Below are 19,081 nucleotides of genomic sequence, written 5' to 3' on the forward strand. Positions count from 1 at the left end.
TATGTCCCGTGTCTAATTGTCCAGCGATCCTAATTGTTTTGCCCGGAATGCTCCTTCAGCAGCATCTACCCAAACTTACTCATATTTACTGTGAACTCTTTTCTTTAACAAATTATTGGTAGAGGTCATTTGCATTTCTTCCAGGATATGGGCTCACCCTTCATAGAACAGAGTCTGCTCCGCTTGTAACCCAGCCACCTCAGGCATCTCTCTACTTCTCCGCCAGCCAGATAAGACTTTGTCTTCAAATCCACAGGCAGGCTGACTTGGCATTCCCTTTTCTTACGGATCTCTCCTTCAGTTCTTCTCGGGATCAAGGGTCAGGGTGGGGCAGTGGAGGAGGTACAAATAACCTTTGGTGGTTTCTGCTTTCCTGGGGCAGGGATCTCTTTCCTCCAAGGGATGCCCTTCTGCCTCCCATACCCCAGGAGACCTCCTTCAGCCCCGCATGACCTTCCTACCTTTCTGCTCTGTTGGTTTTCTCTACAGCTTTCCAGCAATGCTTCTCCTACCTTCTGCCCCACATTGGTTTGGTCTAGACTCCCGGGACCACTTACACGGATGCCTCCCCAAGTCCAGGGGCCTGCCTCCTTCAGTGTGCCTTCTCGGCCACTACTAGGGTCCTGGCTGGTGGTGTTCCCCTCCACACTCCCTCCCTCAGGAAGGCCCAGACCCCTTGACCCCTTGTTCCTTGGCTTGGAGCTAGCCCATCCTCCTTTCCCGACAATCCCTGTCCAAGAGGACACACACTTTATAAAATACAAAGCTGTTGCCACCCTTGGCCTTGTTCCTGGTCACCTTCTAGCCTGGCACCCTAAGGTCAATGTCTTGGGACACATGGGGCAGGGACTTGGCCCAAGATGACCCCTACCTACGCCATGGACTGGCTGGAGAGTTGCAGAATAAGGACTGTTGGTTACCCTTACCTTCATCATCCCTCGGTCCCCTGTGCCCAACCCCACCTTGATCAATGCCAGGACTCATCATTCAGTTCCACCCAGGGCATGAAGGTCTGGGGCTGTGTCTCCTGGAACAGCCTGGACACTAGGTCTCCCCTGGCCACCACCTCCAGGAAGGCAGAGGGTGGGCAAAGATCTGGAAGGAAAACTGGAAGAAAACGACCAGTTTCAGGACCAGTAGGAACCTTCCCCAGGAAGGTAAACCTCCTGGAGACAGGAGAAAGTTGCAGCCCTCTTGTGCTCGGTGAGCCCTAGATCCTGCCCTCCAGTGTCCTGATAGGGCCAGCTTCCTCCCCAAATGGGAATGGCGCCTTCCCTTCTGTTCCCAAGACCAGCCCTGCAGTGTAGCCCAGAGACACGGAGCCCACCCATTCCTTCTGGCTGGGACTGCCCATGCCTGGGCGGTGTTGAGGGGGTTGGCAGGTAGAGAGGGACAAAATGGGGCCATCCCCAGCCTCTCTGGCCTTCACCGCAGACTTGACCTCCACTCCTCAGCCCCAGTTTGTGTATTGAGAAGTCTAGGTTTTCTGAAAGCTAGTAAAGGAGACAGGTGGCATCCATGAAGTGAGTGTGTTTGGGAGCCTGCTGGCACTAGGCTTCCGTTCTATGGGTAGAAATGGTGTGAAGCGGGTGTGCCTTAGTACAGTCTGCCCTAGGAACGTGGTCTCAGGAACGAGGAGTCTGGTGTTTTGGATGATGGGCGTGGTTTCATAGTACAGTGGGTGTGGCCTCAGGGTGCGATGGGTGTGGACGGTGAAACGTTGGTCCAGGAGTTCAGATTCACCGGGGCAGAAGTGACTGGCGCAGGAGGCACATAATTCCCCACTGGCAGCACTGGTCAGAGCAGATGGGTGGGGTGGAGAGGTAGGGAAGAAGCTATGGTACCTCAGGCTGCCAGATGGTGGAGACAGTGGCTGTGGCAGTGGATGTTGGGGCGTTGGGGACAGGAGAGTAGGAGGGGCTATAGGGCGGGACCGTGGTGAGTCGAACAGTGCGGGGCGGCAGTGAGTTGGGGGGGATGCGGGCAGCAGTGAGTTGGGGGAGTGATGGCCCAGAGGTCCAGAGGTAGAGGGATTGTGCTGTGCGGGCGTGGCAGTGGGCGGAGCAATGTGTTGTAGGCGTGGGAACGGGGTGGTGGATGGTGACAGAGCACTGGGGGATGTGGGATGGGGCAGTGGGATGGGGCATTGGGATGGGGTAGTGGACGCATCAGGGGGATCGGAGAGTGAGAACAAGTTGATGGATTGGGGCAGTGGGATTGGGTAGTGGGGGAGCGGCAGTGGGCGCCGCAGTGGGCAGGGCACCGAGGGGCTGTTCCCCATCGGGCCAGCGGGGCGGGTCTCAGCGCCACTTTCCTCGCAGGGCTTCCGTGGGACCACCAAGCGCCGTGCCTAGTTTGCTGTGGCTTCCGCCCGCCCCGCCCCTGCAAAGCCTCTCTCTGCGCCTACATAACCAAAAGGCGCCTTCTGCTGCTTGGGGCGGCGGGCGGCCAGTCAGCTGGCGGAGCCCGGGACGAGGACCAGGATGAGGACCAAGACCGGACCGAGACGCCCCCAGATCATGGCTCGTCTCTGCGGGAACCGACACATAGACGAGGGACCTTGTATATAGAGCTATTTTAGAGAAATTGTGATTGCCACCATGGTATTTCTTGTGGAGCCCCACCCTCTCCTGTGCCCACATCCCAGTCCTCCTGCTCACTCCCTGGGCAGACTTTCATAAGCCTGTTAACTCTGACCCCTGCTCTCTGGCCATGAAACAGAGGAGAGGCAGCCACCCCTGGCACTTTGACGACCTTTCCTCTCTGAGGGTCGCCCCTTTGCTGCTGGGTGTCTCCCACCGGGGAGGGTCCTTTGCAGGACACCCATTTATTTATTTATTCAATGCATCTAGGCTGTGCTGGTCCCCATGCTTTGCACTCAAGCATGGGTGCTAGGCAAAGTGGATCTCTCAGATCCTATGTCAAGGTGCAGTTTGGGAGCCCTCTGGAGCTCAAGGGACCAGGCAGTCTGTGGACACCCAAGCATGGGGAAAGGCCCAAGTCCTCCCTAGAATTAGGCTGATGAGGGGTCCTGATATGGTGAACAGAGCCAGCTATTGGGGACATTGGAGGTCTGCTATTGTATGAATATGTACCCTAAAAGTTCATGTCCTGGAAACTGTGTCCCCAGTGTAACAATCTTGAGAGAGGAGACCTCGGCCAGGGCCCTTGTGAACAGATTCATCCTTTCATGGATTAATAGGCTGTCTTGAGTATGGCTTTGTTTTAAAGGCAAGTTCCCTCAGGTACACTTGTGACACCTTCCACATGTGACAGTCTGCATGTGACACCTTCCACATGTCATGACACCACACCAAGCCATCAGACACACACCAACACCCAGCATCAGATGCGAGCCCCATACCCTTGAACTTCCTAGCCTCCAGAACCATGAGCCAAATAAAACTCTGTTCTTTATAAATGTACCAATGTGTGACACTTAGTTTTGAGAACAAGAAATGAGCTGAGAACGGTGGGGGGGGGGGGCGGGCAATGTCCCCGTGGCCTCAAGCTGGAGGTGGCAAGGGGCAGAGGTGAGTGAGGGCTCATTGTAGCTAACTCTAGCCTTCTTTCCAATGCTCGCTTGCTCTCTCTCTCTCTCTCTCTCTCTCTCTCTCTCTCTCTCTCTCTCTCCCCCCCCTCCCGCCCCCCCCCCTACTCTTGCCTCAGGATAAGGTCCACTTAGAATCATTCACAGCCCCCTCATGGCATTTGGATGACACATTCAGAGTATCTGTCACCTGGCAGCCAAGCCTCGTCTGAGCTGGCGGTAAGGGTTACCATCCTGACAAGAGTCGACTCACAGGGGTCTCCACCCTTCTCTTTACTCCTGTGGGAATGCCTGTGAGATCATTAGAGGGCCTTTTGCCCGAGGCACAGCAGTTTCCACTGGAACCCCCAGAATGCATTGCTGTAGCCGGGCCTGGAGTATATAGCAGGGTCTTTCAGAACCAGCCTTCCTGGTTGTCTCAGTCACACCCATTGCTGACCACATTTCCACACTGAGGCTGGACCAGACTTTCTCTCCCAGGGACTGTGGCCGCAGAGGGCTGTTCTCTCCCCGTTTTCTTGCCTCTCTGGCAGCACAGTGTGTGTGTGGCTCCAGCAGTGACCACAGAAGTCCCCACCCACCAAGTGCTGGTCTGGCCCTGGTGATTTAGGGCCTGGTTCTGTGGGCTCTGGCACTTTGGGCTAGGCTGGCAGAAGGGTGGGGTCCCTAGACAAGGGTGAGGTCAGACAGTGGGTCCTAGCTGTGGCCCCTGCTTCTGATGCACGAACCTGAGCAAGAGCGCGCGCATGCGCGCGCACACACAGAGCATGCTTTGTTGGTCCCCTCCTGATACAGTCTGTGTTCTCCCCTGGTCCAGGAATGCTGCCCTCCGCCCTTAGGTTGTCTGTTGAACAGCCATGAAGTGCGGAGACATGTCCAGGCTCAGCATCCTGGGATTCCCCAGGCATTCACCCCCTCTCCATGCCTCCAATGTCTCCCTCACATGGTACAGTGGCCTCCCTGGGTCAGAGGTGGAAGCAGGGAGTCCCTGTCCTACCCAGGAAGAAGCTGGACTTAGGGATTTGAGCTGAGAGAGCCTTCACCTTCAGGGTGAGAGAGGTGACCGGCGTAGGACCTGCTACACATTCCCAGGATGGAACAGGCATGACTCGCCGCCTTTCTTTTCTTTTTCTTTCTTTCTTTCTTTCTTTCTTTCTTTCTTTCTTTCTTTCTTTCTCTCTCTCTCTCTCTCTCTCTCTCTCTCTCTTTCCTTCCTTCCTTCCTTCCTTCCTTCCTTCCTTCTTTCTTTCTTTCTTTCTTTCTTTCTTTCTTTCTTTTTTGGGATGGGGTTTCTCTGTGTAACCCTAGCCGTCCTGGACTTGCTCTGTAGACCAGGCTGGCCTTGAACTCAGAGATCCACCTCTCTCTCTCCTGAGTGCTGGGACTAAAGATATGCGACACCACTCCACCCAGTAGACCTGACCCTTATTTTGCCATGTGACTTGGCAACTAGCCGAAACCCAGGCCTTAATCTTCTAGGAGGAGTCCATTTTAGACTAAGAATAGTCTGTTCCTTGTTGACAGAGCCTTTGTGGGCCAGTGCCCAGCACAAAGCCCCACCCCCTGGGTGTCAGGTCCATGTGTAGCCTCCCACCCTGCTGCTTGTGATCCTGAGCAACAGCCCACCTGCTAACACTTCCCTCCTTACTGCAGCCTGACCAGGGGTAGTCATGTCCACAGGCACTCAGGGAGCACTCCCCTACTTCTGTGGGTGCTCCCTCATCATGTAGGAATTAGCCCAGCTAAAAGGGGTTCGTGCAGATTCACTTCCCTCTCCTGGACACCCTGTGGATTTACAGCCTCACACTTCTGACTCCAGCGTTGTTTCTCTGCATTCTTTTTGTTATTTGTGTCTGTTTTTTAGTTTTTTGAGACAGGGTTTCTCTGTGTGGCCCTGGCTGTCCTGGAGCTAGCTCTGTAGACCAGGCTGGCCTCAAACTCACAGAGATCCACCTGCCTCCACCTCCCAAGAGCTGGGATTAAAGGTGTGAGCCACCACTGCCCAGCCCCACATTCTTTTTGTTTGCTTGTTTGTTTGTTTGGTTGGTTTTTGGTTTTTCGAGACAGGGTTCCTCTGTGTAGCTTTGGAACCTTTCCTGGAACTCACTCTGTAGACCAGGCTGGCCTCGAACTCACAGAGATCCGCCTGCCTCTGCCTCCCGAGTGCTGGGATTAAAGGCGTGCACCACCACTGCCCCACTCAGCCCCACATTCTTGTACAAGGAGAACCATGCAAAAAAGTCACTGATTTCTTAGATTGTCAAATTACTCTGCCTTTTGTCTTGGAAGATGAGCTCCAAAGAGGGAGGGTAAGGGTGGGTCTCTGCAGATATTTATTCACAGAGCCTGAGCCCTAAACAAATGTTTAATTGATTTTCACTGAGTGGATAAACCTGGATGTGCCACCAGCCGGTGGGATCTATGAATGCCAGGAGAAGCAGGGCATGGAGGCCACATGGAGAGGTGACAGAGCTCTCTGCCTCCCAGAAGCTCACACCCTCTCAGTCTTTGTGTTGTTTCCTCTTCACAGTGAGGATTATTGGAGAGAGAATTCGAACAAACAGAAAGAGTCAAAATTTTGGTTCTTAAAAATCTCCGTGTATGCACTATCCATGTGGGCTTATGTTAACATCATTTACTCAGTACCAAATTGGCTTTTCAGTAAAGTGTTTGTGTAAGCTAAAATTGTTCAATTGGCCCAGCTCTCTTTTAGCTCACAGTAAAACTAAAATGTGAAGGGAAAAAAAAAATATCTCTAACTCCAACTGTTCCCTCGGTAAGCTTAGCCACACCTCGTGTCTAGTTCACCAATTAAAGGAACCAAGTGAGTGCAAGGGGCTTAGGAAATCAGTATGACCACCTTCGGGGAACAAGCAGAGGGGTCCTGGATCTTTCTTTGGAGGAATTAACATGAGTTTTTAAATTTAAATTAAAAATTTTTTTTAAAGATAAGATATACATAATTATATGCTTCCCGTCAAAACGGTAGCTATTTGATCTTCATCTAAATTCTGATTCCACAAAATGTATTGCTTGAGGGAATAATTTAATTAAAAAAAATGACTACTCTTGCCGGGCAGTGGTGGCGCACGCCTTTAATCCCAGCACTCGGGAGGCAGAGCCAGGCGGATCTCTGTGAGTTCGAGGCCAGCCTGGGCTACCAAGTGAGTCCCAGGAAAGGCGCAAAGCTACACAGAGAAACCCTGTCTCGAAAAAACCAAAAAAAAAAAAAAAAAAAAAGACTACTCTTGATTCAGGTACAAATTTTCATATTCACTAATTGACCCTGAGATGTTAAACTCCTTATTCCAGGGATGTTTATCTCTATGTTTTTAGGTGTATTTTGTATGTATAAACATCTACAATTTTTGTTTGTTTGTTGTTTTTAGAGACAGAGTTTCTCTGTGTAATAGTTCTGTCTGACTCTGTAGACCAGGCTGGCCTCGAACTCACAGAGATCCACCTGCCTCTGCCTCCTGAGTGCTGGGATTAAAGGCGTGTGCAACCACCACCTGTGCAACTTTTTAAAAAATGGAACAGGTTGCTGGCTGGTGGTGGCACATGCCTTTAATGCCAGCATTCGGCAGGCAGAGACAGGTAGATCTCTGAGTTTGAGGCCAGCCTTGTCTATACTGTCTACAGAGTGAGGATAGCCAGGACTACACAGAGAAACCCTGTATTGGGGGTGAAAAAAGGTTTTTCAAGGCTGATATCTTAGCCAAGCCTATGTAAGATACAACTCTAAATATTTTTTTAAAACAGTCATTTAACGGCCAGGTGGCGGTGACTCACACTTTTAATCCCAGTGCTCGGGAGGCGGAGCCAGGTGGATCTCTGTGTGTTCAAGGCCAGCCTGGTCTACAGAACAAGATCCAGGACAGGCACCAAAACTACACAGAGAAACCCTGTGTCGGGGGAAAACAACAGCAACAAAAAACAACAACAACAACAACATAAAAACAGTCATTTTAAAAACCTGCTTCAAAGGGAAGGAAGGACTGTAGGAGTCAGAGGAGTCAAGGATACCACGAGAAAACAGCCCACAGAGTCAACTAAGCAGGGCTCATAGGGGCTCCCAGAGGTTGAAGGGACAATCACAGAGCATACATGGGCCTGACCTAGGTCCTCTGCATATACATTACAGTTGTGTAGCTTGGTGTTTTTGTAGGACTCCTAACAGTGACAGTGGGGGTGTCTCTGACTCTTTCACCTGCTCTTGGGACCCTTTTCCTCCTACTGGGCTGCCTCTGTCTGGCCTTGATGTGAGGGGGTGTGTCTTGTGTCTTGTCTCACCGTAACTTGCTACACAGTGTTTGGTTGGTATCCCTGGGAAGCCTGACCTTTTCTGAAGGGAAACAGAAGAGAAGTGGATGGGAGAGCGTGGAGCGGGGAGCTGAGGGGAGTGGAGGGAGGGGAAACTGGTCAGAATGTAACACACGAGAGAAGAATAAGGAAAAAACAGTGCTTCAAGGCTTACAAAGACATCTTGGAGTCAGTTTATAAATAATCTCTTCTTTTTTAAGTGGCATAGAAACTGTATTCAAAGCAAAGCAGTAGATAAGATTAGACTATGTTGTAATACAGCCATGGACCACAAGAATGAAAAGCCCAGATTATTGTTTGAAAGCTTCATTTTATGGGAATTCCCATAAGAGAAGGAGGGGTTTGGTTATTAGGGGTGTGTAGTGAGGAGGGTTTTCTGTTTTCCTTTCTTTTCTTTTCTTTTTTCCTTAGGGGAGGGGAAACTGTGGTTGGGATGTACTGTATGAGAGAAGAATAAATAAAAAGAAAAAAGATCATCTTAATTTGTTACATTATGCCATAATATTATACTTAGGGCAATTACTCATCTTTGCTTTTAGTTTTTTTTTTAAAAAAAAAGACAGTTTAGGTAAAATATTTGTTAAGTGATTAATGTACTTACTACGGAGATGAAAAAGACTATTAATATGTTCTACCTGTGTTTATAACTGTTAGATATTTAAAATACCATTTATATGTTTTCTGTGTTTTAGTTACCTCCTCTTGGATTTTCATTTAACATTTTTTTTTTTTTTGAGACAGAGTTTCTCTATGTAGCTTTGTGCCTTTCCTGGAACTCACTTTGTAGACCAGGCTGGCCTCGAACTCACAGAGATCCGCCTGCCTCTGCCTCCCGAGTGCTGGGATTAAAGGTGCATGAGCCACCACCGCCCGACTTCATTTAACATTCTTATTTAAAATGTTTTTGCCCTTAATCTCAGCACTTGAGAAGCAGAAGCAGATGGATATCTGTGAGTTCAAGTCCAGCCTGGTCTACAGAGCTAGTTCCAGGACAGCTAGGACTACACAGAGAAACCCTGTCTTGAAAAGAAGTCTAAGTTTTATAGAAAATAACAATAATTATGATAAGAACTAAACTATCAAGTAAAGAAAATGAAATATAAAGGCTACATATATACACTGTATTTTTGGTAAAAGAAAAAAAGCATAAAGGGAAAAATGCATTTGGATAAGAAAGGACTTTGTGTGGTATATACCTTTAACCCCAGCACTTGGAAGGCAGAGGCAAGCAGAGCTCTGAGTTCGAGGCCAGCCTGGTCTATACAGAGTAAGTTCCAGGACAGCCAGGACTACACAGAGGAACCCTGTCTCAAAAAAAAAAAAAATTCTAAAATAGAAACAAATGAGAATAATTTTAGAAGATTATAAAATAAAGGTTACCAAATTTTTAATATTTTATTTTAAAAATATTCTTATTATTTACATATGTGTACATGTGTATGTCTATGTATGAGGAGATCAGAGGGATGGAGCTGGAGTTATAGGCTGTTGTGAGTTGCCTGATAGGAGTGCTGGAAATCGAACTCATGTCCTATGCAAGAATAATATGTGCTCTTAACCACTGAGCCATCTCTCCAGCCCTAAATTTTTTTTTAAAGATTTATTTATTTATTATGTATACAGCATGTTTGCCTGCAGGACAGAAGAGGGCACCAGATCTCATTACAGATGGTTGTGAGCCACCATGTGGTTGTTGGAAATTGAACTCAGGACCTTTGGAAGAACAGTCAGTGCTCTTAACCTCTGAGCCATCTCTCCAGCCCTAAATATTTTATGTTTAACTATGTGTATATGTGGTCTGTTAGTGGGTTTGTGCATGTGAGTGGAGGAAGTCCTGAGTGAATGTGTATTGTTGGCATGGGGACAGCCACGACAAGGACCAAGGTCTCAACCCATGGGTATTTGGCAAAGCCATTCACCTTATGGCAAGGCTCAGAAAACAAGCCTGCTTTCTCTGGTCCAAGTATGAGTGTCATGGACAGTTGACTGGCTTGTACAGAAATGAGTAACTGCTGTTTCTTCCTCCTGGATGTTTACAGCTTGAGAGTCCTTGCTACAGACCCCTCCTGCCAGCTAACTGGGGACTGTGCTACACTTTATAAACACACTGAGGTTCCAGGCAGGACAGGTGCTGCTCCACCTTGACCCCCGCTCTCCTGTGCTTACCTGTTTTCTTTCTTCATTCCCTCCTGCTCCTAGTCAGGGTTCCAGGACCCGAGCTGGGCAGGTCACAGCATGTGAGTGCAGTGCCCAGAGGCCAGAGGTGTCAGATCTCCCTGGAGCTGGGGTTACAGATGGTTATGAGATGCCCAGTGTGGATGCTGGGAACCAAACTCAGGTCCTCTGAAAGAGTAGTTTAAGCTCTTAACCATTGAACAATCTCTTTCGCTCCAAGTTATTAAAAGTTTTACGATCACAATCAATAGCCATGAGATAAGATTAATACTTGTTCTCTGTTTACAACAAGTAAGGCTTTTGAAGTATTAATCTACTCATAGTAATGTTCACATACATACACACACACACACACACACACACACACAAAAGAGGATTAAAAAGGCAAGGGCTTTGTTTTATCCTTTTACTAAATAATTTTATCTATAGCTATACTAAATGTTTATCGTTTTACTAAACATTTAAATTTGGTGATAAGATTTTAATTTTATTTTATGTTTTCCCATTGACAGAGCCTTTACGAGTTGAATACTCACTACATGTTGAATATCATTTCTTTTAACTTCAGACGAACCTACTAAATTACAGAATGATCATGGAACTCGTTGATTGTAGTGGACAAATCTATAAATCTTTATAAAATTTGTCCTAGTACATAAATAACACTAATAAATATAAAAAATTAACCAAAGATTTTGCTTCCTTCTAAGATTTACCTCTTTTAGAAAACATCTATTATCTCCTCATAAGTACTTGACATCCTATAAAAATTACATAAAAACTCTATGAGACATTTCTATTAAAGGAAAACATATACTGTTATCAGTACTTTTAACTATGAAAACTAAAAATTCAAAATTAACTACAGGGTCTTCTTCCAAAGATAAAAGAACAACAACAACAACAATAACAACAAGATGATTTCATTAAAAAAAAAAAAAAGCCGGGCAGCAGTGGCACACGCCTTTAATCGTAGCACTCGGGAGGCGGAGCCAGGTGGATCTCTGAGTTCGAGGCCAGCCTGGTCTACAGAGTGAGATTTAGGACAGGCACCAAAACTACACAGAGAAACCCTGTCTCAAAACAAACAAACAACAAAAAATACATGACATTGAAGGTCCCATTCTTGCTGGAGGAAATAGACTTTATCCAAGTTCTTCTGAACTACTGCTCCTGTACTTTAAGATCCACCTGACAACTCATCCAGTGGTCTTCAAAAATGCTGAATAAAGGCTGGATGTGGTAGCACACAGCTTTCATCCCAGCAGTTTGGAGTCAAAGGCAATCAGACCTCTGCAAGTTCAAAGTCAGCCTGGCCTACAGAAAAAGTTCCAGGACAGCCACAAAGAGAAACCCTGTCACACAAAGAAACCCTGTCTTGAAACCCTGACCCCAAAAAGTCTACAAGAGCTATAAAATTACAATCTTAGTTCTATCACAGTTATTAATATTTGGTACATAAAAGACAATCTTTTTTTTTTTTTTTTTTTTTTTTTTTTGGTTTTTTGAGACAGAGTTTCTCTGTGTAACTTTGGAGCCTTTCCTGGAACTCACTTTGTAGACCAGGCTGGCCTCAAACTCACAGAGATCTGCCTGGCTCTGCCTAAAAGGACAATCTTTTTGTTTATGTTTTTTGTTTATTTTTTTGAGACAGGGTTTCTCTGTGTAACAGCTCTGGCTGTCCTGGAACTCACTTTATACACCAGGCTGGCCTAAAATTCACAGAGATCCACCTGCCTCTGCTTCCCAAGGGCTGGGATTAAAAGTGTGTGCCATCATGCCTTGCTTGGCAATCTTATTAAAAGAAAAATTTAAAAAACACTACATTGTTATCTAATTTCTTCTACAGTGTGACCTTCCACTTAGTTTTTATCAAAATAAATCTGGTATAATATCAATATAATAAAACAGGCCACGTTGGTTTCCACAGACAACAGTTATGATAATTTAGATACTAAATAAACCAATCTTTTGGACCTAGAGAGATGGCTTGGCAGTTAGTAACATATTCTGCTCCTGCAGAGAACCCATGTTCAGTTCCTACGACCTGCGTCGAGTGGCTCACACCCACCCACAATTCCAGGTCCAGGGGATCTGATGCCTCTATGCCTGAACTTATTTGCACATACATATACACATAATTTAATAATAATATAAACAAGTCTTTAAAAATATTTCTTTAAACTTAGAACTAGCCATTCCGTGTAAGGTTATAGCCATAAGATCAAATTAGAAAAATACGTGACAAAAAATTGGAAGAAATCAAAGAAAGCCAAGAAAAAGTAATCAAACAGATGAAAGAAACATTCTAAGATATGAAAAAATGAAATTGAGACAATAAAGAAAACACAAGCTGAGGGAATGCTGGAAATCGAAATCCTGACTAAACGAACAGAAACAAGCATAACCAACCAAATACAAGAGATGGAACAGAGAATCTCTGACACTGAAGACACAATAGAGAAAATAGATTCGTCAGTCAAAGAAAACACTAAAGACAAAAAAGTCGTAACACAAAACATCCAAAAAATTTGGGACACCATGAGAAGACCAAACCTAAGAATAATAGGGATAGAAGAAGGAGAAGAATACCAACTCAAAGGCACAGAAAATATATTCAACAAAATCATAGAAGAAAACTTTCCTAATCTAAAGAAAGAAATACCTATGAAGATACAAGAAGCTTACAGAACACCAAATAGGCTGGATCCAAAAAAAAAAAAAAAGTCCCCTTGCCACATAATAATCAAAACACTAAACATACAGAACAAAGAAAAAATATTAAGAGCCGCAAAGGAAAAAGACTAAGTAACATATAAAGGCAAACCCATCAGAATAACACCAGACTTCTCAATAGAGACTATGAAAGCTAGAAGATCATGGACAAATCTCATGCAGACACTAAGAGACCAAGGCTGCCAACCCAGACTATTATACCCAGCAAAATTCTCAGTCACCATAGGCGGAGTAAACAAAATATTCCATGATAAAACCAGATTTAATCAATTCCTGTCCACAAACCCAGCCCTACAGAAAGCACTAGAAGGGAAAATTCAACCCAAAGAAGTTAAACACATCCATGAAAAATCAAGCAATAGATAATCCTACACCAACATACACCACAGAAGGACAACACAACACAACCAAAAAAATAACAGGAATTAACAATCACTGGTCATTAATATCCATCAATATCAATGGTCTCAACTCACCTATAAAAAGAAAGAGACTAACAGAATGGATAAGAAAACAGGATCCATCCATCTGCTGCATACAAGAAACACACCTTAAATTCAAAGACAGACACTACCTCAGAGTAAAGGGCTGGGAAAAGGCTTTCCAAGCAAATGGACCTAAGAAGCAAGCTGGTGTAGCTATCCTAATATCTAATAAAATAGACTTCAAACTAAAATCAATCGAAAGAGATCAGAATGGAAATTACATATTTATCACAGGAAAAATCCACCAAGATGAAGTCTTGATTCTGAACATTTATGCCCCAAATACAAAGGCACCCACATTCATAAAAGAAACATTACTAAAACTTAAATCACACATCAAATCTCACACATTAGTAGTGGGAGATTTCAACACACCACTCTCACCAAAAGACAGATCTACCAGACTGAAACTTAACAAAGAAATAAAGGACCTAACAGATGTTATGACTCAAATGGACTTAATAGATATCTACAGAACATTCCATCCTAACACAAAAGAATATACCTTCTTCTCAGCACCCCATGGAACCTTCTCAAAAATCGACCACATGCTTGGTCACAAAACAAATCTCAATAGACGCAAAAAAATTGGAATAACCTCCTGTATCTTATCAGACCACCATGCCTTAAAGTTAGACTTCAACAACAACAAAAATTATAGAAAACCTACAATCTCATGGAAACTGAATAATGCCCACCTGAAACATCAATGGGTCAAGAAAGAAATAAAGAAAGAAATTAAAGATTTCCTAGAATTCAATGAAAATGAAAGTACAACATACCAAAACTTATGGGACACCATGAAAGCAGTGATAAGAGGAAAATTCATGGCCCTAAATGCACACATAAAGAAGATGGAGAAATCCCATACCAATGAATTAACAGCACAACTGAAAGCTCTAGAACAAAAAGAAACAAACTCACCCAGGAGAAATAGACACCAGGAAATAATCAAATTGAGGGCTGAAATCAACGAAATAGAATCCAAGAGAACAATACAAAAAATCAATGAAACAAAGAGTTGGTTCTTTGAAAAAAATCAATAAGATAGACAAACCCCTAGCCAAATTAACCAAAAGGCAAAGAGAACACCCAGATTAACAAAATCAGAAATGAAAAGGGAGACATAACAACAGACAATGAGGAAATACTTCAGGTAATACTTCAAAAACCTGTACTCCACAAAAATGGAAAATCTGGAAGAAATGGACAATTTTCTGGATAGGTACCACATAGCAAAATTAAATCGAGACCAGATAAACCATTTAAATAGACCAATAACCCCTAAAGAAATAGAAACAGTCATCAAAAGTCTTCCAACCAAAAAAAGCCCAGGACCAAATGGTTTCAGTGCAGAATTCTACCAGACTTTCAAAGAAGAACTAATACCAATACTCTTCAAATTATTCCACACAATAGAAACAGAAGGAACACTACCAAACTCTTTTCATGAGGCTATAATTACCCTGATACCCAAACCACACAAAGATGCAACAAAGAAAGAGAATTACAGACCAATCTCCCTCATGAACATTGATGCAAAAATACTCAACAAAATATTGGCAAACCGAATCCAAGAATACATCAAAAAATTATCCATCACGACCAAGTAGACTTCATCCCAGGGATGCAAGGATGGTTCAACATACGAAAATCTGACAATGTAATACACCATATAAACAAACTGAAAGAAAAAAAACCACATGATCATCTCATTAGATGCTGAAAAAGCCTTTGACTAAATCCAACACCCCTTCATGATAAAGATCTTAGAGAGATCAGGAATACAAGGAACATTCCTAAACACAATAAAGGCAATTTACAGCAAGCCAACAGCCAACATCAAATTAAACAGAGAGAAACTCAAAGCAATACCACTAAAATCAGGAACAAGACAAGGCTGTCCACTCTCCCCATATTTATTCAATATAGTACTACAAGTTCTAGCTACAGCAATAAGACAACAAAAGGAGATCAAAGGGATACAAATTGGAAAGGAAGAAATCAAACTCTCACTATTTGCAGATGATATGATAGTATACATAAGTGACCCCAAAAGTTCTACCAGGGAATTCCTACAGCTGATAAACTCCAGTAAAGTAGCAGGATAAAAGATCAACTCAAAAAAATCAGTAGCCCTCCTATACACAAATGATAAAAGGGCTGAGAAAGAAGTCAGAGAAACATCACCCTTTACAATGGCCACAAATAATATAAAATGCCTTGGGATAACACTAACTAAACAAGTGAAGGAACTTTTTGATAAGAACTTTAAAACTCTAAAGAAAGAAATTGAAGAAGATATCAGAAAATGGAAGGATCTCCCATGCTCATAGATAGGTAGGGTTAACATAGTAAAAACGGCAATCTTACCAAAAGCAATCTACAGATTCAATGCAATCCCCATCAAAATCCCAACACAATTCTTCACAGACTTGGAAAGAAAAATACTCAACTTCATATGGAAAAAACAAAAGACCCAGGATAGCTAAAAGAATCCTGTTTGATAAAGCAACCTCTGGAGGCATCACCATCCCTGACCCCAAGCTCTACTATAGAGCTATAGTAACAAAAACAGCTTGGTACTGGTATAAAAACCGACATATGAGCCGGGCGGTGGTGGCGCATGCCTTTAATCCCAGCACTCAGGAGGCAGAGACAGGCGGATCTCTGTGAGTTCGAGGCCAGCCTGGGCTACCAAGTGAGTTCCAGGAAAGGCGCAAAGCTACACGGAGAAACCCTGTCTCGAAAAACCAAAAAAAAAAAAAAAACCGACATATGGACCAATGGAATCTAACTGAAGACCCTGACATTAATTCATGCATATATGAACACCTGATTTTTGACAAAGAAGTTAAAACTATACAATGGAAAAAAGAAAGCATCTTCAACAAATGGTGCTGGCATAACTGGATGTCAATATGTAAAAGATTACAAATAGATCCATATCTGTCACCATGCACAAAACTCAAGTCCAAGTGGATCAAAGACCTCAACATAAATCCAGTTACACTAAACTTAATAGAAGAGAATGTAGGAAGTATTCTTGAACGCATTGGCACCGGAGACCACTTCCTAAATATAATACCAACAGCACAGATACTGAGCACAACAGTTAATAAATGGGACCTCTTGAAACTGAGAAGCTTTTGCAGGGCAAAAGACATGGTCAATAAGACAAAAAAGACAGCCTACAGAATGGGAAAAGACCTTCACCAACCCCACATCTGACAGAGGATTGATCTCCACAGTATATAAAGAACTCAAGAAACTAGACATCAAAATACTGAACAATCCAATTAAAAAATGGGCTAAAGAGCTAAACAGAGAATTCACAAAGCAACCCCCACAAAAGACTGCTGGCAATGGCCGAGAGACAGCCGGGACTGATCTACTCTGGTGATGTGATAGCCAAAGACCCTAATAGTTGTGCCAGAAACCCCATCCAAGGACTGAGGAATCTGGATGCAGAGATCCACGGCTAGGCCCCGGGGTGGAGCGCCGGGAGTCTAATTAGCGAGAAAGAGGAGGGTTTATATGAGCGAGAATTGTTGAAACCAAGACTGGATAAAGCACAGGGACAAATAGCCAAACAAATGGAAACACATGAACTATGAACCAAAGGCTGAGGGGCCCCCAACTGGATCAGGCCCTCTGAATAGGTGAGACAGTTGATTGGCTTGATCTGTTTGGGAGGCATCTAGGCAGTGGTACCAGGTCCTGGGCTCATTGCATGAGTTAGCTGTTTGAAACCTGGGACTTATGCAGGGATGCTTGGCTCAATCTGGGAGGAGGGGACTGGACCTGTCTGGACTGAGTCTATCAGGTCGATCTCAGTCCTCAGGGGAGGCCTTGCTCTGGAGGAGATGGGAATGGGGAGGTGGCCTGGGGGGGAAGGGGAGGGGGGCAGGAAGGGGCAGAACAAGGGAATCTGTGGCTGTTATGTAGAACTGAATAGTATTGTAAAATAAAATAAAATAAAAAGAATCACAAATGGCTGAAAGACATTTAAAGAAATGCTCAACATTCTTAATCATCAGAGAAATGCAAATCAAAATGACTGAGATATCACCTTACACCTGTCAGAATGGCTAAGATCAAAAACACTAATGATAGTCAATGTTGGAGAGGATGTGGAGCAAAGAGAACACTCCTCTACTGTTGGTGGGAATGCAAGCTTGTACAACCACTGTGGAAAGCAGTATCGTGGTTTCTCAGAAAATTAGGAATCGAACTACCTCAAGACCCAGCCATACCACTCTTGGGCATATACCCAAGGAATGCTGATTCATACCACAAAGATACATGCTCAGCTATGTTCATAGCAGCACTATTTGTAAAAGCCAGAACCTGGAAACAACCTAGATGCCCATCAACTGAAGAATTAACTGGATTAAGAAAATGTGGTACATATACATAATGGAGTACTACTCAGCAGAGAAAAACAATGACAGCATGAAATTTGCAGGCAAATGGATGGAACTAGAAAAAATCATCCTGAGTGAGGTAACCCAAACCCAGAAGGACAAACATGGTATGTACTCACTCATAAGTGGATTATAGATATAAAGTAAAGAACCCACAGAACCATGGAGGCTATATATATAGCATAGGGGACCCTAGGATGACTATGGCTTATAATAAGTTTTGTTTTTACTCAATTACTGAGCAAGCCTCAATGAAACATTTCACTATTAAGATAAGAATTTATACTGTATCAAACTGATAATAGAACAATAAATAAATTTTAAAAAATAAAAAGAAAAATAAAAAATAAAAGAAAAATTTGAACTATTAAAAAAACCAAACAAACATATTTTGCTAAAGTAAAAAGGGGAAACTAGGGACTCATCATTCCTCTCCACATTCTATTCTTTCCCTTGTTTTATATATTTTAAAATGTTTATCGGTGGACTCTGCTGGAGTATCTGCTGCAGATAAGCACTGGAGGGCTCCTGTTGCAAATCATCCTCTGGAGCGAGGGAAGGGTTTTTCTACTGGCACTTGGAGGAGACCCAGTCTGGTGTTGGTGTGGGCCCGGGGTTCTATTTATGGCTTTCCTCAGGACAATGGGGTTCCTCTTTGGATTCCTGAGTTCTGGGTGCGCCCTTTGGCTGCTGCCGAATCCCAACATAGCAGAGACCTATTGGACCTTCGTGAAAAACTCTCCCCTTCTGATGCCAATGGGTATTGAGAGCCTGATATGGCCAGCCTTGGCAAGCATTTAATGCAAGCCTAGGAACTGTAGCCATGAGGTTGGATTCTATAGAAGGTAATGTATGGTAACTGCTTTTTCAAGTATGTTTGAGAACGTGTCACCCAGACACCTTAGAGAATAAGGATAACCCTGAAGGCCACTCACCTCCATTTGTTAACAGTAGCATGCCAACTAAGCCTTTTCATTTGCACAATCCTCTTCAAGCTGGTGTAGCACCTACTTTTCAGGAGTGGCTCTGTGCAACATTTATTGGCCTCCTGAAATTCATTTAGCCCTCTTTGAAGATACCTTAAAATTTATGAGCCTGAATGTAGCCATTATGATGAGACCATTAGTTATGCTCCTTGTGAGCTGCCTGTTTTTTTTTATGGTTCTTAGTTGTTCTTTTGCAGAGCTACCAGCTTAAGTTGTGCTGGGATCAAGAAAAATGGGCCTTGGCAGTTCATGTTCCTGGAGTTGTATCCATGCCAGTGGATGCTCACATGCTCCAGAAGAGAATTTGATATCACTGCTGCCATTGTTGCTGTTATAGCAGTGTGGCCACTGCTGCTACTGTTTCTGGGATTACCATTTCATAATTGCTTACTACAGCTA

At 44.1% G+C, this 19,081-nt stretch overlaps 1 protein-coding gene across 1 annotated transcript; it reads right to left on the bottom strand.

Moving 5' to 3' along the window:
- Positions 1 to 967: 967 nt before the first annotated feature.
- LOC114699221 (extensin) lies at positions 968 to 2,281 on the bottom strand. The gene is made up of 2 exons (XM_028878180.1): positions 1,552 to 2,281; positions 968 to 1,095 (listed from the first exon to the last, which is right to left on the bottom strand). The coding sequence occupies exons 1-2, from the start codon at positions 2,279 to 2,281 to the stop codon at positions 968 to 970; spliced, it is 858 nt and encodes a 285-aa protein (XP_028734013.1).
- Between the last annotated feature and the right edge of the window lie 16,800 nt (positions 2,282 to 19,081).

The sequence above is a fragment of the Peromyscus leucopus genome, chromosome 20 (assembly GCF_004664715.2).
Source record: "Peromyscus leucopus breed LL Stock chromosome 20, UCI_PerLeu_2.1, whole genome shotgun sequence".
Taxonomy (NCBI): Eukaryota; Metazoa; Chordata; class Mammalia; order Rodentia; family Cricetidae; genus Peromyscus; species Peromyscus leucopus.